The sequence below is a fragment of the Sinohyriopsis cumingii genome, chromosome 5, assembly GCF_028554795.1.
Source record: "Sinohyriopsis cumingii isolate HCF-2022 chromosome 5, ASM2855479v2, whole genome shotgun sequence".
NCBI classification, from domain to species: Eukaryota; Metazoa; Mollusca; class Bivalvia; order Unionida; family Unionidae; genus Sinohyriopsis; species Sinohyriopsis cumingii.
Genome location: NC_142965.1, coordinates 74,166,895 through 74,187,819, shown reverse-complemented (window position 1 = coordinate 74,187,819; position 20,925 = coordinate 74,166,895). Strand labels below are relative to the sequence as shown.

General features: G+C 36.7%; 1 protein-coding gene across 1 annotated transcript in view; it reads right to left on the bottom strand.

The window, feature by feature from the left end:
* LOC149799453 (anosmin-1-like) overlaps positions 1 to 10,735 on the bottom strand; it is a 153,733-nt gene extending 142,998 nt beyond the window's left edge. Inside the window, exon 1 of the mRNA XM_089958197.1 lies at positions 10,511 to 10,735. Coding sequence (XP_089814323.1) covers positions 10,511 to 10,654 — 144 coding nt within the window. The 5' untranslated portion in view covers positions 10,655 to 10,735. The remainder of the gene's footprint in view (positions 1 to 10,510) is intronic.
* Between the last annotated feature and the right edge of the window lie 10,190 nt (positions 10,736 to 20,925).

Genomic DNA, 20,925 nt, shown 5'->3' with positions numbered 1-20,925 from the left:
CTTTATCAGGCGTGTTTTGTCAGCACACATAAAATGGAAGTGGAACAAATTTTGAAGTGCAGTGACTTCATCTGAGACATGGTTTTTGGTTGGGGATGTTGATAAATATATTGGGTAGCACGACATTCAGTTTGTTTTGCTATATATATATCTATAACTTTGTGTAACTCTTGGTACATGATAAGTGACTAAATTGTTTAATTTTTATTCATGGCCGTAAATTCAGCAATTATTTACAGCTGGATTTGGCATACATGCATAGGGTCTATTTTAAGATATTAAAGAATATAAAATTGCATAAGATCTATAAATAAATGCTTATGTACATGTATGTAATTTGGTTTTTTAACATAGCTTTAACACTTTTTCAGTCATATCACTAAGATATCAGCAGTGTGAAAGTTCAGTGATGTTTAGCAATGGAGTATCGTGCCACAGGCATGTAGCATGATGTCCCGCCCAGTCACATTTATCCTGAAACTAGACCGAACAGTCCTAACACTAACCTCCTAATGCTGAGTGCCTAGTACCATTTTTATATCATTGTTATGACTCAGCTGGGGTTCTAACCCATAACCTCTCACGCCCGGGGCAGACACTCCTACCACAAGATCACCAGTGAGGTTGCTTATGTACATCTTCACAGTTACTAATAATAATAGAATTAAGTAAATATGTTATGAGATTAATCTTTTTTCACATGGACAAGTGATTCTTAGAAGAATTAAGTTAATTCCTATTGGACAAGTTAGGTCACATGAATAGGTATTTTGAAATAGTATACTGAGTAGTAAGATCTGCCATGTGGGGTATACTGCATCATACAGTCATAACAGGCTCTTATAGGTGTACATAAGAAGAGAACTGAGCAATCAGATTCATTCCTCTGTTGGAGTCATTCTTATTTCTTTGATCCTGTTGTAGCATCAGGTCTGCAGGCATGTTTTTATATTGTACTTTGATACTATTGGAATGGAAAAACATTTGTTTGGACAGTTCAGTTGAAATAGAAAGTGCTCATTGGACTATAATATTATTTTTATAACTATTTCGAGTTATTCAAAGGAGTTCTGGATAACACCATTTTGACAATGTCATGATTCCTGGTGAACCAGTACCTTTCCGGCTCTGAAATTTATACAGAGCTTCTCCTTCTTTTGGACTAAAATAGAACTTTTTCAGGATTAATTTGAATTCACTTCATAATACTGAAAGTTCCTCTTGCATTTTCATTTATAACTTTGATAATTAAATTATTAAGTTTTACAAAACTTATTGGTTTTGCCTCTTTCTTTTAGTTTATGGCAATAGTCATAATAATTTAAAAGCAGAATCTTAACTACCTGGATTGTTTACACTTATGGATCCTTGTACATGCATCTTTCATAATGGATTCATCTGGGCCTCTTTTAAGGCTTCAACTTCAGCCCCATTCCCAATGATGAATAATGACCATTTATCCCCCAATCTGAGTGTTTTAAAAAAAGTCCCCAATCTGAATTTTTCAAAACATCTGAAGAATCCAAGAAACATTGGCTATTTGATTACACATCAAGAGTGTAGTAAGAGACCTAAAGAGTCAAAATAACACTGGCTATATATTATGCATCACAATTGTAGCAAGTGATCCAAAAAGTCCAAATAATCCAAGCGCTATTGGATAGTACATAATAAATGTTGGATTATACATTGCAAGTGTTGTTGTTGTTGTTGTTGTTGTGGGGTTTAACGCCATTTTTCAGCACAAGATAGGCTATACATGGTGGCCAGTATTAATGGTGGAGGAAGAACCCGGGAAAACCCCGGAAAGAACCACCGACCCTCGAGAAGCTACTGGCAAGCTTTCTCACATACCCACATTGGCTGAATCTTAGACTCGAACCGCCGCAGACAGAGGTGAGATGGCAGTGATCCGTAACGAAGAGCGCTTTAGACCACTCGGCCACTCGGGGCCCCCCACTGCAAGTGTAACAAGGGACCTAAAGAGACAAAATAACATTGGTTATTGGATTCCACATCACAATTTTAGCAAAGGACCTAAAGTGGCAGAGAATTCCAAGTGCTATTGGATTGTACATCGTAAGTCATTAAGTGTTCAAGGGATCTAAAGAGTCAAAATAATACTGGCTATTGGATTACACCAGTGTAGCAAGGAATCTAAGGAGTCAAAATAATAATGGCTATTGGATTACATATCACAAGTGTAGCAAGGAATCTAATGAGTCAAAATAATACTGGCTATTGGATTACACATCACAAGTGTAGCAAGGAATCTAATGAGTCCAAATAATACTGGCTGTTGGATTATACATCACAAATTGCAGCAAAGGACCTAAAGTGTCAGAGAATTCTAAGTGCTATTGGATTGTATATCATAAGTAATTCAGTGTTCAAGGAATCTAAAGAGAAAATAATAATGGCTATTGAATTATGCAACACAAGTGTAGCAAGGAACCAAAAGAGTCAAAATAACATCGGATATAAGATTATACATCACAAGTATAACATGGGCTTTACATTTTTTTTAAAAAGGCATTGGCTAATGCCTTTTGGATTATACAATATGAGTGCAGCAAGGGATCTGAAGTGTTTTGTATATTTGATTTAATTATATCTGATTTAATATATATTTAATTCAATTTAAATGTTTGTCAGTTTTTTAAAAAATTATTTTTTATTGCATGCTTTTGTAATGTCAATTTATTCACTAGAGATAATACTTTTTTCAGGAAACAGTTTGACTGTGACTGTTTGTTTTATAAACACCAAGTGTTGATCTAAATCCTGACCTTGTTTCAAAATTTGTAATAACCAAGTAAACAAGTTCTATCTTTATTTTAAAATGATTGGTTGTTGTCGAGGTCATGATGGGACTTCGTGTTTAAGGTGTAAACAATTTTTTTATTTCTTAGAGTGAAATTATTGGTTTCGTCAGGGTCACACTGGGTGTACATGACCACTAGCAAATACTAATTTCTATAAGCTTCCAGAACATGATCACATGACCCTCTGTTTACATTTAGAATACAATATATGTTTTGGAGAATTATTCGCAGTTGCAGCTGGGCTTTTTACACTAGAAGTTGTATGTTGTGCTGTTTGGAGTTTTTTCAAATTACTTGGATTCAAAAGGATTAATTCTGCTATTTTTCTAGAAAATACATGTGCTCATCTGAGATTCTTAATCAAAGACAGTTCTTATAAGAAATTTATTTCAATTTCGAAAACTGGAGTAATAATTCTTGTTTCTACAAGGAACTGTAGACTTTAACACTATAGATTGCAGCATATTGTCATCATTTCCCATCTTGGATTCTTCATCAGGATTCAAACTTGAAATCAGTAGAACATTTTGTTCTTGGATCATTTTTGGATTTCATTCTATAAAGCCATAAGTTCATGTTTTCATTTTTTGCAAAAAATTTCCAGGGAAATAAATTATTGTATTATATCAAAGCTTGTTTTCACTCTTTCTTGTGTTACTGTTTATTCAAGCCTAAACATGTGACATAAGAAAAGGGTCAAAGTAACACCGACTATTGGATTATATATTGTAAGTAAGAGCAAGAATTTATAGGGTCACAGTGACCTACGCTATTGGATTATTTAACTGTTAAAGAATTTTCTTTGCAATTATTTTGTAAATTAATAGTGTAAAAACAAATTATAAATTTCCCGAACTGACATTTTTATGCATAAAATTCCCAATTCCATGGACCCCATGTCCAATTCTAAAAATGGCACAGAAATTTCTGTTAAGTCAGTAACCTTACTAGCAGTTCCTTGTCTTCTTGTTGATAGCCAATATGCAAAAGGCTTTCAATGCAAGTCTGATGGATGGGGGAAGAAATAAGTTAAAATATGACAATGTTTCCCACAAACTGATCTGAAATATAGGATTTATTTCATTACTTTTAAAAAATCAACTATAAAAGATTTTCTTAACTTGAATGCAGTATGTTTCTTTCTGCTCAAATTTGAAAGTTATCTCACTTCCAGTGGAAGAGGAATGTCTATACAACTTCATCATTTTTACTAAATTATTAATGATTTTCTCACATAAATAAGTGTATGCATACTTGAGACAAGTTTCTGAAATATCTACACCTTGATAATCTCATGAAAATTTCATTATCCATTTTACTGATTTTTCAGACAGTGTGTCTAGATAATATATGTTTAATGTATTCACAATTTATGGAAAATTTGGGTGGCCACCAAAATCAGCTCTGCATATTTATTTTAAACAATTTATTTAAATGATTTATAATGCTCTTTGAGATCTATACCATTTGTCTTGTCTGCTCGTGGGACTACATATTAACATTCATCTGTTCAGGTTCATCTATTTGAAAAAATTTGGGGCAATATTTTCTTCTTCTTTTTTTTAAATTTTGGAACCTGACTTTTATACTGCACTATATAACAAGAAGTGTGCTGAGATTCCCTTAAACCATATATGTAATGTGTTGAATTTTGAGTAAGCATTGACCATTAAAATTGAATACATTGTCCATTAAAACCATATATGTAATGTGTTGAATTTTGAGTAGAATTTATTGCAGTCAAGCCAGCAAGGTTTTATGTGAAGGGTCACTTCAACCTTTTCCCATGTCAGTTGTAAAATTTCATGGGTGAGGGAGAGGCCAGCATCTACAGCTAACTTAGAATTGACCCAGGCAGCACAAAGCTGTCCTGGGTAAGTAAACACTAAGATGCTGATCATATCTGCTTAATGGCTGTTGTTGTTGTTCTAGGGTTTAACGCCATTTTTCAGCACAAGATAGGCTATACATGGCGGCCAGTATAACTGGTTGAGGAAGAACCCTGGAAAACCCAGGTTAGAACCACCGACCCATGAGAAGCTACTGGCAGGCTTTCCCATGTACCCATGCTAGCCGAACCTTGGACTCGAATACACACTGACAGAGGTGAGATGGCAGTGATCCAGAACAGTGAGCGCTTTAGACCACTCGGCTAGTCGGGGCCCCTCTGCTTAATGGGAACACCATATGGAATAGTCATTTAACAAAAGGAAGCTGGTATGTGTCATATTTCTCAGATTCTAGGCTGTCAAAATCTGATGGTAGAGATAATTATCTTGGGGACATAATTAGGAATGGCTGTTTATGATTGGTCAGTTTAACTTAAGGCATACACCTGTTGAATTTAAAGTAACAACTTTGGGCAAATTTCCTCAGTCGAGATTTTCCTGCAAGAGGAGCAAGACTCGTTTGACTCTGGGGAAAACTAAAAAGTAGTTCTTCCTTGCAGTGGCATAGCGAGGGGAGGGCAGATGGGGCATTCGCCCCAGGCGCCGCTGGCTGGGGGGCGCCAAAGGGGCGCCCAGAGCGGTCCAAAGTATCAATGATGGATTTGTTGGATTATATATTGAACCCATTAGTGAAACTGGAATGCACACTTATTTTAAGTAACACAATACAAACGATGCTGTTTTGGCTAACGTCTGCTATATAGCTGTTGACTGGATTACAGTCGTGTGGGCGGTCTACTGGTTAAACGATTTAATTGAACACATACCGCGTATCTAGTCTGTGGTATATAGGCCATCAAATACAGTCTGAAAAACAAAGATGGCGAGATGTCTTGAAACGAGTGCTTACTTGCATAAAGTTCTTAGCATCTCAAAACCTGGCATTGCGCGGTCATGAGGAAAATCTAAATGATGACAAAGCATTAAATGTTGGGAACTTTCTAGCTCTGCTCAAAGTCATTGCACAGTACGATCCTCTTTTGGCAAGCCACCTACAACATGCCAGAGAAAATCCAAGATCTGTTTCATATCTATCACCGGAAATCCAAAATGAATTTATATGTCTTCTAGCTTCTACTCTCAGGAAAAAGTTACTGAGTGATATCAAAAGGAATAAATATTATGGAATTCTAATTGATTCAACACCTGATCTAGGACATCGGGAACAATTGTCGGAGGTCATACGATTTGTTGATGTTGATTTTGTGACGAAGAAAGTAGTCATCAAAGAGTCATTCCTGGGTTATATTGAAATATATGCCAAAGATGCGGCCACCCTTGAAAAAGTCATGGTGGAACAACTTGAATCTGACAATTTACCTCTTGCTGATTGTAGATCTCAATGCTATGATAATGCATCTGTGATGAGTGCGCATATATCAGGCCTTCAACAAAGGATTTGTGCCAGAAATCCACGAGCATTGTTCGTCAATTGTGACAATCATAGTTTAAACTTGGCTGGAGTTCACTCAGCCAAACATGAACCTCTTATCATTACATTTTTTGATACGATCGAGACCATTTATAATTTTTTCTCTGGTTCAACTCTTCGATGGGGACAATTAAAGAATGCAGTTTCTATCACAGTTAAACATGAATGTGAAACTTGATGGAGTTCAAGATCAGAAGCTGTTAAAGCAATTTATGAAGGAATCGATGAACTAGTGGAGCTGCTTGAAAAGCTATCTGATGATGACAGCCAGACCAACAATACGAGAACTGATGCAGAGATTTTACTGCGAAACATGCTAAGCTTTAACTTCATAACTTTACTCCACTTTTGGCAGTACTTTCTCGGAAAAATTGAACATGTTCAGAAAAGGCTACATGATCCCACCATGAACTTCAAAGATGCAGCATTAGATATTGAATCACTGGAAAATAAATTTAAGAAAAATCGAGAAGACCTGTGCAGAGATGCTATTGAGAATGCCAAGAAAAGGTGTGCAGAATGGGGGATCGAAGTTGAAAGACGAATCCGACGAAGGCGAAGAATGCTGGGAGAATTGGCACAAGGCTCGGGTCTTTCAGCAGAGGAAGAGCTTGTGCGTGTCATGAAATCTGTTTTAGATCGTTTCCAACAAGAAGCAACAACCCAATTCACTAGGTTGAACGATCTGAATTCAAAATTTGGATTTCTGCTCGACACACAAACTCTTCTTAGGAGTGATGATTTGGATGTCCAGCATGTCCTCCGTCAAAATGCTTAGATTTTGGAAACTTTTATGCCACTGATGTTGACGGGGAAGAACTGTGCACTGAGATTTGCGATTGTAAGATGCTGCTGGATGCTAACAGAGATACTTACCATTGTCTCCTTTGGATCTTCTTTCTTTTATTGTGTCATATGGTGACGATGTTTTTCCAAATTTACGCATTGCCTTGAAAATTCTCCTAACAATTTCTGTGTCAATAGCAAGCTGCGAACGCTCCTTCAGCAAGTTGAAACTGATCCTGTCATACTTGCGAGCGTCGATGGGACAAGACCGTTTGTGCAATCTAGCACTGCTCAGTGTATAGAGAGAGACACTAGAAACAATTGACTTTGATGATGTTATTGATCAGTTTTCAGCAGTGAAGGCCAGGAAAATAAATCTTTCATAAAACGCTACTTGTAATGTAATGTATATTTGCAATCTCCGATTGACATACTTAACTATTTGGATATTATTTTTTCTAAGCAGGCTAATATCGTTTTATAGCCTATGCTATACTTTTGCTAGCAATTAAATTGTAATAATTTAATAATTATATTATGACTGATAATGATTATGTTTACTTTGGAAACAAGGTAATATAACTGCGCGACGGGCAGCCGGGGCCGGAGGGGGGGCACAAATTTGGGTGTTTTGCCCTGGGCGCCAAATATCCTCACTACGCCACTGCTTCCTTGTTAAGACAAGTAAGGGGACCAGATGGCTTGTCTTGCAGGCAAAGACAGGCCTTTAGTGTTATGATGCACATTTTCTTGGAAAGGACAGTATTAAGGTACACAATTTTAATTTTTCATGCAATTTTCTATTTTGTTTGTTTTGTTTTATGCAAACGTGTTTCATATGCCTAGGATCCATAATATGCATCGTTTATTCGATTTCATCGAAATCTGTTGATATGCTAGGTTGTTTAAGCAATTTATTTATTTAATTTTATAGTTACTAGTTCATCGATAGAACTGACTAGTTGCATGCAATCCAGATTTTCAGATGTGTAGGATTTCATAGGGTTATATGAATTAATTTCTTTTTGTCTGTTAAGATGATAATGATTATCTTGAGTTAACGATAATTGCATATTTATATCTGATTTTTTTTAGTGCCTAAAGAATCTTGTAAGTTAGGGATTGCTCGTAAGTGAGAAGTTTGTGCATTTTATGTAACAGTAATCAAAAGCATGTATCTTATTGAGTAGAACTCACTAGGCTGAATATCTAAGGCGTCAAGTGGTAGCGTATGCAGAGAGATATGGGAATGTACGTTTATATACACCACTCACATGTCAATTTATGGTCAGTTGATGTGAAGCAAGGGTGGTCATCTATCAAATTAAGTCAGACTTAGATGTACATTACGGGGATCATTGGTAAATAGAGATGACGACTGTACCTTACTTACTAAATTTGTAATGACCATTACCATTAAGGTCACCTTATGTCAGAATTTATACAGTGTTTGGATAGCAAGTTTATGCTTTCTGAGTAAGGAAAGTGAGGGAATGTTATATACATATAGAAGGTGATACAAATAGAGACAGTGGTAATTTTGTCATTCAGAGAAGAAGTTCACTGGAACAGTCTGAAAGACAGGAAAGTTCAGATAAGAGATCAAGCTGTTAGGACAGAAGGATCAAGAAAGATCAAACGTATACACATGAAGGTGGGAAGTCATGGGATAAAAGGAGACAGCCAAAAAGTGACGGTAGGTGACGCAAATCAGGCATGGACATTGTGCTCATTTCACCACTGAGCTCTCTGTTCATGCCAGTTCATGAATTATTCATGATCGTTCCGTACGGGTCGTTATGATGAAATGAATCAATAATAGAATACTGCTATTGAAATTATGTAAACATAAATTTGAATTGAAGCTAACACTATTAGTTTGTCATAGATTAAATTGTTATTGTCTTGTCTAAAGGGGGCTCATATTGTCTTATTTCTTCTCAATAGTTACGCTCAGTTCTCTGTTGACGTTCTATCTATCCACTCAAACCGGGCAATAAAATCGAGGGAGGTCATCCTCTACATAATGACAGCCAAATCTAATCAACCAACACTCTTTTGCACAGAGGGAACATCGTTACAACATACATGTACTATAAGGCCAGACAAAAATATGTGCATGTTTCCAGTCCACTGACCATCCCTGTCACTCATTGATGACCCTAGTACTTCCCACATCACCATGATAACAAAAATCACATTAAATTTGTTTTAACAACAACAAAACTGTCAACCCTAATTTTAAACCAATGCAACAGGAAACACATTATTTTGTTTGGTCTAAATATTATGCATGCATAAAAGATGTTGTAACTAAGATGTAGGTAAATTGGGCAGTACAATCAGATGGACAGACAAGCAAAATGGGTGGAAGGGTAGACGGACTGGCATATAGATCCTGCAGAACACATTAAGGACGCAAACAAAACACTGATGAGCAAAACCTGACACGCTTACCATCGACTTAAACATATGCAGGTCAGCCAGGATCGAGTCATTAAGTACTTTACATTCCTGAATAGAAATCTCCCAGCGGTACTTGTAAAGTGGATTAAAGACATAAAATGTACCTGTGCTATGTTCTAAGCCCCAAATACAAGAGCTCTTGTGAGAGTTTTGTCATCCTCCTTCATTGCAATCCCCCACGAACATCAACCGTCATCAGTATAGCGACTTCATGACGACTGTAAGAACCGTGGCACGTTTAACCAACTGTACACTAAAAACGCTGAACCCATTTTGAAATATAATTTTCCTGATGAGTGTGAAAACATTTCTTTTTCCATAGAATCAGTGTATATGTCTGCAGGTTAAAAGTCGATGTGATCGATATCAAGGAACTTTTATTTGAATTTTTGGACATGTGATACCGTAAACAGTGGCACTCTAGGTAATGCACTCCAAACCTGTGCACTCAAATCGAAAGTTATACTCCGTTTGAACAGGTCACACAAATCAACAATGCCAAACCGCAAATATGTACGCTTGTGTATATTTAATCAAAACCCGGTTTGCAGCACACGTTTTACAAACTTTTAAGTTCCGCTTTGATGTCGACGGCTCGTTTTACCTGTGATAGTTTTATAACTTGAGCCAACACGTTAAAATAATGCAGGACTGTAGGCCTATATTCGGATGATAAATTGTTAAAGATGGATGACTTAGCAAATGCTTAGATCTGTTTTAAGCCATGTCTTTGTTATCATTAAAAGGTAAATTCCATACAGTCTTGTCCAAAATGCAAATAATGCATTAACATTTCATAGTTCAATTTTTATTTTCACAGACGCTGCGCTGTTAATGTTATGAAAGTTTTAATATTTTGGAAATTCTTTATGAACATAATTAGCAAATGTCTAATTTCTATTTATTTCTTTATCAAATAAATTTCTATTCCGGACTAGTCTTCGCCTGTCAACAAACTTGCGGTTTACCCCGTCCTGGTCATTACACCACTCACCGTCCGCAAGCCCTAAGGCGACAAATAAAAGAAAGCCGCAATGAAATCATGTACTCACCCCGCTTAAATCATCTTTATGCTCTGTCAAACATCTTGCTGCGCACCTGGCACTTAATAAACCATTCTTCCCTGCAACTACAGTAACTCCAAAACTCAGAACCACTAAAACAACAATCAAAAAGACCGTCCTACGAGGTTCCATGCTTACTCCATTTCTAAACACCACACTTGCGTCCCAACTGTCCAAATAGCTTGACACAACACTGACTAAATATAGACACTGTGCCCCTGATTGGTGAGTTGTGAAGTAAAATTTCATTCATAGAGCACGGAACACAGGCCGATATCGCAATACCGATAGGTGACTGCATTACCGTAAAGCCTGTGCTGTTCTTACCATTAAGGTGTTGTTATCATACGGTACGTTTAGCTTGAATGCTGGTTTAACCTGGCGTGCTTATTTATGAAACAAATAGCACAAAACAAATTAACTAACAGAAACTTTTGATTAAAACTAAGATATGATGAAACTGCCTTTTAGCAAGAGGCTATTTAAAATTCCCCTAAACTCAACAATTTCACATTATGACATTTTTTTAGTTGGTAAATTTTATATCCCAGAAAGAGACAATTTTACAACTTCAACATTTTTGTTGAAGCATGGTTTCTCTTCTGTCACGTGTATTTCAGTGACGTGTTTAAACTATATTAGTGTTGTTTGTTCCATTCGTTTCTTTCTTTCTCCTTTATTTATTTATTTATTTATTGTGGTAGGGTAGTGCTAGTTTTGTTTAGGGGGGTATTGCAGTTCTTGTTGCTTTTAAATTTCTAGTTTGATTGAAATTCCGCTTTGCGTACAAATAATATATGCATGCAATGCATATGAAAGTAAATTGCAGAAATTTGTGAAGAATATTTCACATCTGTTTGGAAGGAAAAGCATGATTGTAACTATGGCTACAACGCGAGATGGCCAACCAAACGTCAGTGAACGATGGGTCAAAACAACAGCCGTAAGTTTAACTTTGTTTCATACTAAAAAAAGAAAAAAAAGAATTCAGGGATAAATTTATTATATGAGTAGATACTTGTACATCGAGTAGCACTAATATATCTTACGTAAAAACAGACTTTTATGAGGTGGAAAGTTTTATCTGTCAGAAAAAGAGCGAGAAATACTGACTTTTCATGATTTCGACGTACATATTAAAAACAAAATAGTGATGATTCACCGCCATATCACCTATGTCAAGACCAATCAAATATATAAAGAGCAAGTAACATCGTTGAAATAGGAGATACATTAAGCAAGAAAGGACATTTAGTCAGGTCTGATTAGAACTAGTCAATGTGGGCTACTCTGTGCATGCGTGCGTGCGCGTTCATACATACTAGACAAAGCCAGATTAAACTATGGGCCGATAAGGCTTTAGGTTTAGGCTCTGATAAACCCTCATTTTTAATATGTATTATTTACTTAGACCTACATTGCTATTAACCCTAGGACCCTTACTTTTATGTTAGGACCCTGCGAGGGAAGACGCCTACTCTGATATTTGTACGGTTTGGGTCGACCGTTATAGCTTTAATCTGTCCTTTAATGGAGCGTAACACCAGCATCATTCAAGGCAATAAATTTAAGCACAGGGTTTGATTGAAAAAGAACCATATATACATATATATATATACAAAACAGTTGAGAATTTTGATCCATCCACCGCAGACAGACATGGGGGGGGGAACACTTTTCAAAAGGGGATTGGGGATAGAGGTAATCATAAATGAGAAAAGAGTGACAATGTGCAGTTTATACAAACAAAATTTTAGTTCTCCGTGTTGGATCCATAATTCTATCATTCCATGTATTATTGCCATTTCCAAGAAAAGACTACCGTGCAATGATCAGGTTTATGGGCAGACCAATAACTAATTCTCCGCAACATATTGTTATTGTCTGTGAATGAATAGCCGTCTTGACCTAATACAATGTTTGTACTTTCTGGAAAAGGAAAGATTAGATGCATATCCATCCCTCTGTTCTTTCAATATCAAAATTAGAATATTTCACACAGGCTTGCCATACCCTACATGTAGAAAGTAATAGTCAGGTATACAGGCCTCTTGTGTAAATTTTGCAGAAGTAATATCTGTAATTATCATCATATTTCAAAGGAATTCCTTTAAGCAAATAAACGAGCGTCCACCTTGGATGATGGAGGTCGCGGGTTCGAAACCTGGACGAGTCATACCAAAGACTCAAATATTGTACTAGAAGATGCTTCGCTTGACGTTCAGTATTGACAGGTTAGTCTTAGGGCTGGTCAGCCTGGTGTCAGGATATTGTGGCTGGGTGCGATATGATGCTACATGTCTACGGTATAATGCCCCAGCGCTAAACATTACAATAACCTGACACGCTGCAGAAATTGTATCGCTATGACTGAAAAATTGTTAAAGCTATGTTAAAAATCCAACGCGCGCGCGCACACACACACACACACACACACACACACAGCGCGCTCAAAGAACGGAACAAGAAATCCGAGAAGAAAAAAAACGCTGAACACAACACTGATTGAAAATGCATTTTACTGAAAACATCATGTGCGCCTAAAGAAAAAGATGTGTTTGCAACAACAAAGATAACAACAACAACAATTATGCCGAGAACTTTCCACACGGTTAGCGAATTACGTGTATATGTTTAAACACGTCGATGTTACAACTTCTGTTTCTTATGAAACCAAACACTTTTCGCCTGTCCGCCCTTATACATGCAATATTCACTTAAGAAATAGAAAGAAAGAAACGAAAAGAAAGCTGCATGTCTGACTGACTTTGTGTGCCTTCTGGTCGTACTGAAATGCCGCACACAGTCAATGTTTCCTCTTTGACCCAAATATCGTCAGCTAATTGGACGCTTGAGAAACGTTTGGCATCCCTAATAGAAAAAATAAAACAAGGGTAAAATCAAATTTTGATCGGTTTTATATCATTGGCAGATTGCCTACCTTGTAGTGATAATCATATACGGCCAAATTCAAGTCCTTGCATATGCACCCCACCCCAATGTTCATCACTGGCATCAGAAATGCCCTTTAAAATAACGCACTCACACTTACATCGACACGCTCTCTCCCTCGTTTGTACGCACGTAGATACCAACGACTCATGTTAGCAACAAAAGGATCACTTCAGGTCTGTATCAAAAAATTTAGAGTTTCTAGCATTTATCAGTTATACAGATGTTATTTTCATACCTCATATTGTTTTTAGCAAAAACAAAGAAACAAACAAAACAAATTCTGGTAGTATGATTCTTGCAAGTGCAAGAGATTTTAAGTTTGTATGATTTGCGTGCCTTTTAACTTTTCATTGATCCACCTCCTTTATTTGATGGAAAATACATAATTAACGTGATAATACAGAGGAGGCCGCTTTTAATTCAGTGCAACACAACAACAAATACTTTTGCAAGTCAGTTATTAAAACAGGTCGGCACTTAATTAGGTTTTCAGAGAAACGCTTGCGGATATAGCTCTTACGGTAGATCGACACATTTTACGTTTAAATGCACACTGTATTTATGATGATTAGATTTAAGAGGAAATAAACGATGAATTAAAACACAAATTTCATTTAAAAAAAATTATTTATTTGGTATTTAAGTAATAATGTACTGCCTACACTAGGAGTAAATGATATTATCAATTAACGAAATTTCCTTGAATATCTTTAATTATGGTGTACTAATGTTGTCATTTGGAAAGAAAATGTAGCCACTTATATGACTTCTTATTAAAAGTTGCTAATTTCATAAAGTTGATTACAATTTTGACGTCTTATCTACAAATTATGATCGCAATTTTCTCCAAGTTTTAAGAAATAGGGATCATTTTTTGTATTTTCTAGTTTTAAAAAATGGGATCCACTCCACTCCATTAGTAGATACAACGGCTCTTTTGAGACTGTTTGGGTAAAAGTAGTTACAAAGACCCTGTTGAGGTGGTTTGGTCATTACTAGATACAACGGCCCTGTTGCAGTGGTTTGGTCATTAGTAGATACACCAGCTCTGTTGATGACGAGTTTCGGATGGCGGAGATAGAATAACCAGATAGAAGTACCATCCCCAAAACGGGTGATTAACGCCAATTTACCTCGACTTTGCATTGAATCTTAAGATCATTTGCAAATTTAGAAATCCTTGAAGCATCCGGTTCATTTTTGTTGTTGTTGTTGTTGTTGTTGTGGGGTTTAACGCCATTTTTCAGCACGATAGGCTATACATGGCGGCCAGTATTAATGGTGGAGGAAGAACCCGGAAAACCCCGGAGGTTCATTTTTGTACTTGCCTTGTGCATAAGAGAGAAGATATCTTTTTTAAGGGTTGAGTGCTGTTTTTGAACACCTGATAGGCTAATCATGGCAGCAGAATATTTTGTGTAGGAAGAATCCGGAAAACCCTGAGAAGATCCACAACCCCCGAGAAGCTACTAGCAAGTGCTTGTACATGCCCACGTCCGTCTAACCGAAACTCGAACTCACAGAGGTGTGATGTGTGATTGGTTTCGAAAACGAGTGCCTTATACCATTCGGCTACTCTGAGCCCCAATCGAACACAGTATACAACACTGTAATACATGTATTTGCATGGTATTTAATACTGAAGTTTCCTTTGGTTAAGTATTTTGTACATTCAGTGTATCGAAATCATTCCATATCAAAGGTGAGGAGGTGAACTGCTACCTGCTCTAAGAGATTATACACTTATTTTTCATCTGTGATAATTCCTGTCCATGTTGGATTGCTTTTACCATTTCCTGCAAAAGTTATTTCATTCCATGGGGTGCTAACATGCGTACAGAGCGAGTGTGTTAACCACTGCGCTCAATGGCCCTCTACATTTCACAATCCACCCAAACAAAAATCAGAAACAACAATTCTCCGTGCACAAATGTTTACACGCCTACCCATCTAAACTTACGTGCATACTTTCATAATAAAGTCTTTCATTTATTCGTTTGATTAGGCCTACTCATTTACCCTCCCCCCCCCCCAAACAAAATTTAAAAAAAATAAATATTGAATAATCGAAATATATATTTTATCTAATATATGGTAATGCTAGTCCAAATACGTTAAAGTCCGTAAACACATACAATCCCAACATATGTCAATTCTATTTGATAACAAGAATACTTATTTAGTAATTTTTTAAAAGACTTCCATTTTTAATGATAGTAATACGACCCTGTCAGAATATTGTAAAGTCAGTTTCTAATTTCACTAAGGACTAAATCAGTAAACTCAGAGTTAATTTATCCTACCCAATAACTGTGTCGCTGTAGCGGCTGCTTTTAAATAAAAGATAATAGGATAATAGCTAAATTATACTCCATTAATTTCAAAGAATATTAAGTAGTGTTTGTGCCTCATTTTTTGAATTAATTTTGCAGAGACGGGCAGAATATTACATTAGAAATAAGATACGGGGCTTTTTATGTTATAAGAGATCGAATTTTGAGTTCGATGTATGGTGGTAACTTGTGTGGCTTGGCACGACATATGGCATCCAATGACATGTTCTATCGTTCCGAATTCGATAGCACAATATAATTACAAATATTGGCTCGACCACTGGCATGGCCAAATTGAAGGTCCTTGTAAGCCCTAGGTACACGGGTATACACTTTTCGTTAACATGGTGTTCGTAGGCCCTATGTATACAGGTCCGGCGCCAGACCCGGCCAGAGTATCTGGCGCCCTAGGCAAGGTTCGATTCTGGCGCCCCCCCCCCCCCGGAAAATATAAATTTCCAAATTTATAAACAATAAAAAAAAAAAAATGCGCCCCCTGAATTCAGCGCCCTTGGCGGCTGCCTAGTTTGCCTATATGGTAGCGCCGGCCCTGTATGTATACAGTTTTCAGTAACATAGTGTTCGTAAGCCCTGGACATGGTGCCTAATGAGCCCCCTCCCACACACACACACACGCAGACAGAGCTCCATCTTCCCCAAACCCCTCTGTTAAGTAGTTTGTGTAAAATATGTAAAACTTTCACATAACAGCTAGGAAAGACACCATGAAACGATAGAAAAGTTCAAAACGGTACAAGCAGTTATCTCTTCTTTTTACCGCTTCAACCAAATGATTACAAAGAATGGATGCCAAAGTAATGTCCACCAGTTGGTTTGTCTGTCCGCTAAAGTTTAAGTTATTTATCTTTTACATGTTTTTAATATCCTAAGTTTGTAACATTTATCTTTCTATCACTTAAAATGTGCATTTATTTGCAAGGCTTTTTTTTCCTCCTATAGTTAACTGTATCGATATCATTTAACAGTATTATCATTTTTAGAACTCTTTGTGCATGCTTACAATATACAACCCTAATACAACCGTTCGTTTTGTTTATCCATCTCTTTCAGCAACGGAACTTTGATGTTTGCACTCTAAGCATCTCTTTGATTTTGTTCTCTGCAAACCGCAGGAGGTACAGCTGGTTAACGTTCTGATGTATTGTGGATAAATACCGTTGTTTCAGAAAACTGCATGCAATCTGTATAAAAAATGGATATGAAAGAAATATATATGTACTGTCTCGTCTCTGATGTTAACCTTCAACCGTTTGCTTAATATTGCTTGGGACTGTACACACGCCCACCTCCTTTTTGACAAGACTAGCATATGGTAAAAAATATTACAGTTCCAACATGTCATACTATAAAGGGGAACAATTAGAGTAGTCTTGGAAATTACCTGAACGAGTTAATTTTCTTGCTCAACTATTGTTGCAAGATCTTAGTCAAGGGACAGCTATAATACAGATTTAATGCAGCATCCACCTACCTAATACAAAAAATTCGTACAAAAATAAAATACATAAGTGAGGTAAAGAAAGGTCCATATATTTGGATAGCTATGCCAAAACAAAGCATATGAATAGTATTCCCTTAAACTCACAAGTCAATGGCAATTCACATCCCATTTTCATTTTTGACACCAAAAGATGCTGACAGTGCAAACGCAGGTCCATTCTCTATGTGATAATTCTGGGAAAAAAAGTGTACTAAATAGCAAGATGCAATTCAAAATAGTTGCTATCCAGGCCGTTTTTGAGATATTCTATTTGCCATGAACCCACATGTCTACAACTAGGCTTGGATAGCTCTTCTTTCTAGCCCATTAATGACATTCCACTGCCTACATACAACGAGATAACTATGGGAGGTGTACACGCCTGACATCAATACCAAGAAAGTAAGCCCGAAACACCAAATGCGCTAATATATTCATATATTAAATTAATAAATAATTATAGATGAAAAAGTCACATCATTATCTTCAGGTAAGAAAATTTGATAGGGACCAATTTAAGAAAATATAACCTGCCACCTGACCAGGTGCAAAAAATTAGCCTGGGACCCTGTCCTCCACGATGCTTCACATTTGTGCGGAGCAGCATAGGAGGCCAGGGTAACAGGGTAGTGGACAACTGATGTTTCGATGTACGTCAAGTCAAATCCTAAAAGGTGATGAGAGCTATGGACTGCCGAGCAATACTATCGCTCTCAAAGGTTTGAGGCATCAAGTAATTTACATACTCACCGGAAGTTTGTCCAACATTTAGCCATAGTGTCCGCAATCGAAGCTACTATTGATAATTTCGAGTAGTTTTTTTTTGTCTCTGTTTTTATTCTTTTAGACCTTTGTCTTTGATTGCGAAGAAAATCCTTCTAGCCTGCTACTTTTGTTTTAACACTAACAATTTATAACAAATACCATGTTGAAATGTTTTCCCAAGATTTTTCCAGTTCCATTTTGAGACATTCTCTGAAGACGAAATTAGACATTTGTAAGACCCGAGCAAACTAAATGTATTTGTACCTGCTGGATACGAGCGTCAAGCCAGTTGTAGCCCGCATGTAAATTATCAATATATCATATACACATTCCTATCGTCATAAATTCAACAATTTTTTTGGCGGGGGGTGGGGAGGGCACGTCTGATCTTTGCAGACCATTCGGCTCGGCCCCCTCCCCAATTGTTACAATTAGCCGAAGGCTTAAATGGTATTACATTACCCGAAGGCTTATCTGTGTGCTGAAATGCTATGTTCCGGTTTAGTGTTTATGTTATTTTTTAAATTATTCATGAGCATTTGTATGCTCTGTAAAGATTGGGACTGTTTGTATGTGTGTGTGTGTGTGTGTGTATATATATATATATATATATATATATATATATATATATATATGTTATTATTTATATTAACAAATAATTTACAATTCAAATTAGAAATTCAGATTACTATTCGGATTACAATTTGCAATTTAGTATCTCTATTGCATATTCAGTTGTGTCTAGTTCTTCATCAAACATCAGTTTATATTCTTCTCGGATTTTTCTTTTTCTTTCGCTTTCCTCAGATGTTGATTGTGATATATCGTTTTGTGGATCATACTGTGGAGATCTCCTTTGTTTCTTCTTTTCCCTTTTCTTTCTTGGTTCTATCTGCTTCTTTTATTGTTTTTCTGCTCATGTTCTTAAAGACTGTTCAGTTTTTCCTTTCCTGGGTTAGTTCAATTCTTATTGTTTCTGCTCTTTCTCTTTTTGTTCTTGATTTTGCTGTTGTTCCTTTAGTTGTTTCTCTTTAGGCTCTTGGGTTATTTGTTGGTTGATTGGTTTGTCATGTTGATTTTGATAGATTATTGATTGGTTTGTCATGTTGATTTTGATAGATTATTGATTGGTTTGTCATGTTGATTTTGATAGATTATTGATTGGTTTGTCATGTTGATTTTGATAGATTATTGATTGGTTTGTCATGTTGATTTTGATAGATTATTGATTGGTTTGTCATGTTGATTTTGATAGATTATTGATTGGTTTGTCATGTTGATTTTGATAGATTATTGATTGGTTGCTTTGTTGATCTTCACTATCTTGTCCATCTTTTCCTTTGCTTTGTTGCGGCGATTGTTTCCCCTTTCCTTTGTTACGTGGTTTGGGTACTGGTGCCACTTCTTGCTGGAAAGTCTTTTTCTGTGTCATAGTTGTGGACTCTCCTTCTGTGTTTTGGGTTGCTATACATTTTCGGGGAGTGTGTCCCACTTTTCCACATTTTTTGCATGTCCTATGATAAATGCAGCATTTATACCATGTTCTGACTGGGAATCCGTGAAGAAACAAATAATTTCTTTATTGTCCTAAGTTGTTCTTTGTGAATTTCTAAAACTCTCACTCAGTGGTTAGAGCGCCCGCCTCAGATGCGGGGGGTCGTTGGTTCGATCCGAGGCCGAGTCATACCAAAGACTTATAAAAATGGTACTAACAGCTACCTCGCTTGGCGCTCAGCATTAAGAGGTTAGTGTTAGGACTGGTCGGCCTGGTGTCAGGATAATGTGACTGGGTGGGGACATCATGCTACATGTCTGCTAAACATCACTATAAACTGTTACACTGCAGATATCGTAGCGATATGACTGAAATATTGTTAAAGCTACGTTAAAAATCCAAATCATACACACTCACACAAAATTCTCACTCCATTTTTGATTGAATAGCCTGGGTGTGTGTCCGTTCTTGCCTTAATTACTTTGATTTTAAGCTTTCTCTCAAATTGTTCCACTGCAGCTTCGAGTGGTATCTCGAGCGGAATATCATACATGGATTTCTGCTGATTTTTTCTTTATCTTTCTTAGGAAGGGTGCTGGTTTCACTATATTTAGGGTGATCTTCACACTGTAGTTTCCCGTATGTCAATATAGGTGTGTTTCCTTTAGATCTTACTATGTAGGGCTCTTCTCCTCTCATATTTAAAGAGTCCGTGAGGTCAATAAGTGATTTATCCAAAAACCTGATACGTGTCAGTATCTTCGATATTCTTGGTCTTTTATCTGGTTCCATCTCTCTCATGTTTATCTCTCGTGTGCCAACCTTTTATGTACATTCGAGAAAGGCTCCGTCTTCTGTTTCTATTCTTCTGGTATCGATATATTTCTCCAAAAATGTCACTTCTCTATGCCTCGACATTTTGTTGTTGACGTGCAAATTGTGAATTCAGCTCAGTCAATTTGTAATCTTCAGCTATGTATTGTTGAAATATTATTTTTTCCGTATAATACTTTTTGAGTCTATATTCCTATTTCAAAATAAAGTTCCATTTCACACTTTACATTCTGGTTTCCAGTGTTGATTATATGGCCCGGTGAGCTTTCTTGCGGTTATCGCCTTTTTGGCACCGTTGCACGTTTGTATGTGCTGTATTACTGATTTTTGATGACATTTTCAACGTGTACTAAAAAAAATCAACACTAATTTAAATGGGATAAGTGTCGACATAAAATGTGATATGCTATGCTATTTACACGCGCTTATCTCTGTCCAGGAAATATGACATGTGACCTTTTGCAAGCTACAGACTGACAGCGCGATTGACCAATCAGCATGGAGGACGCTTGTACCACGT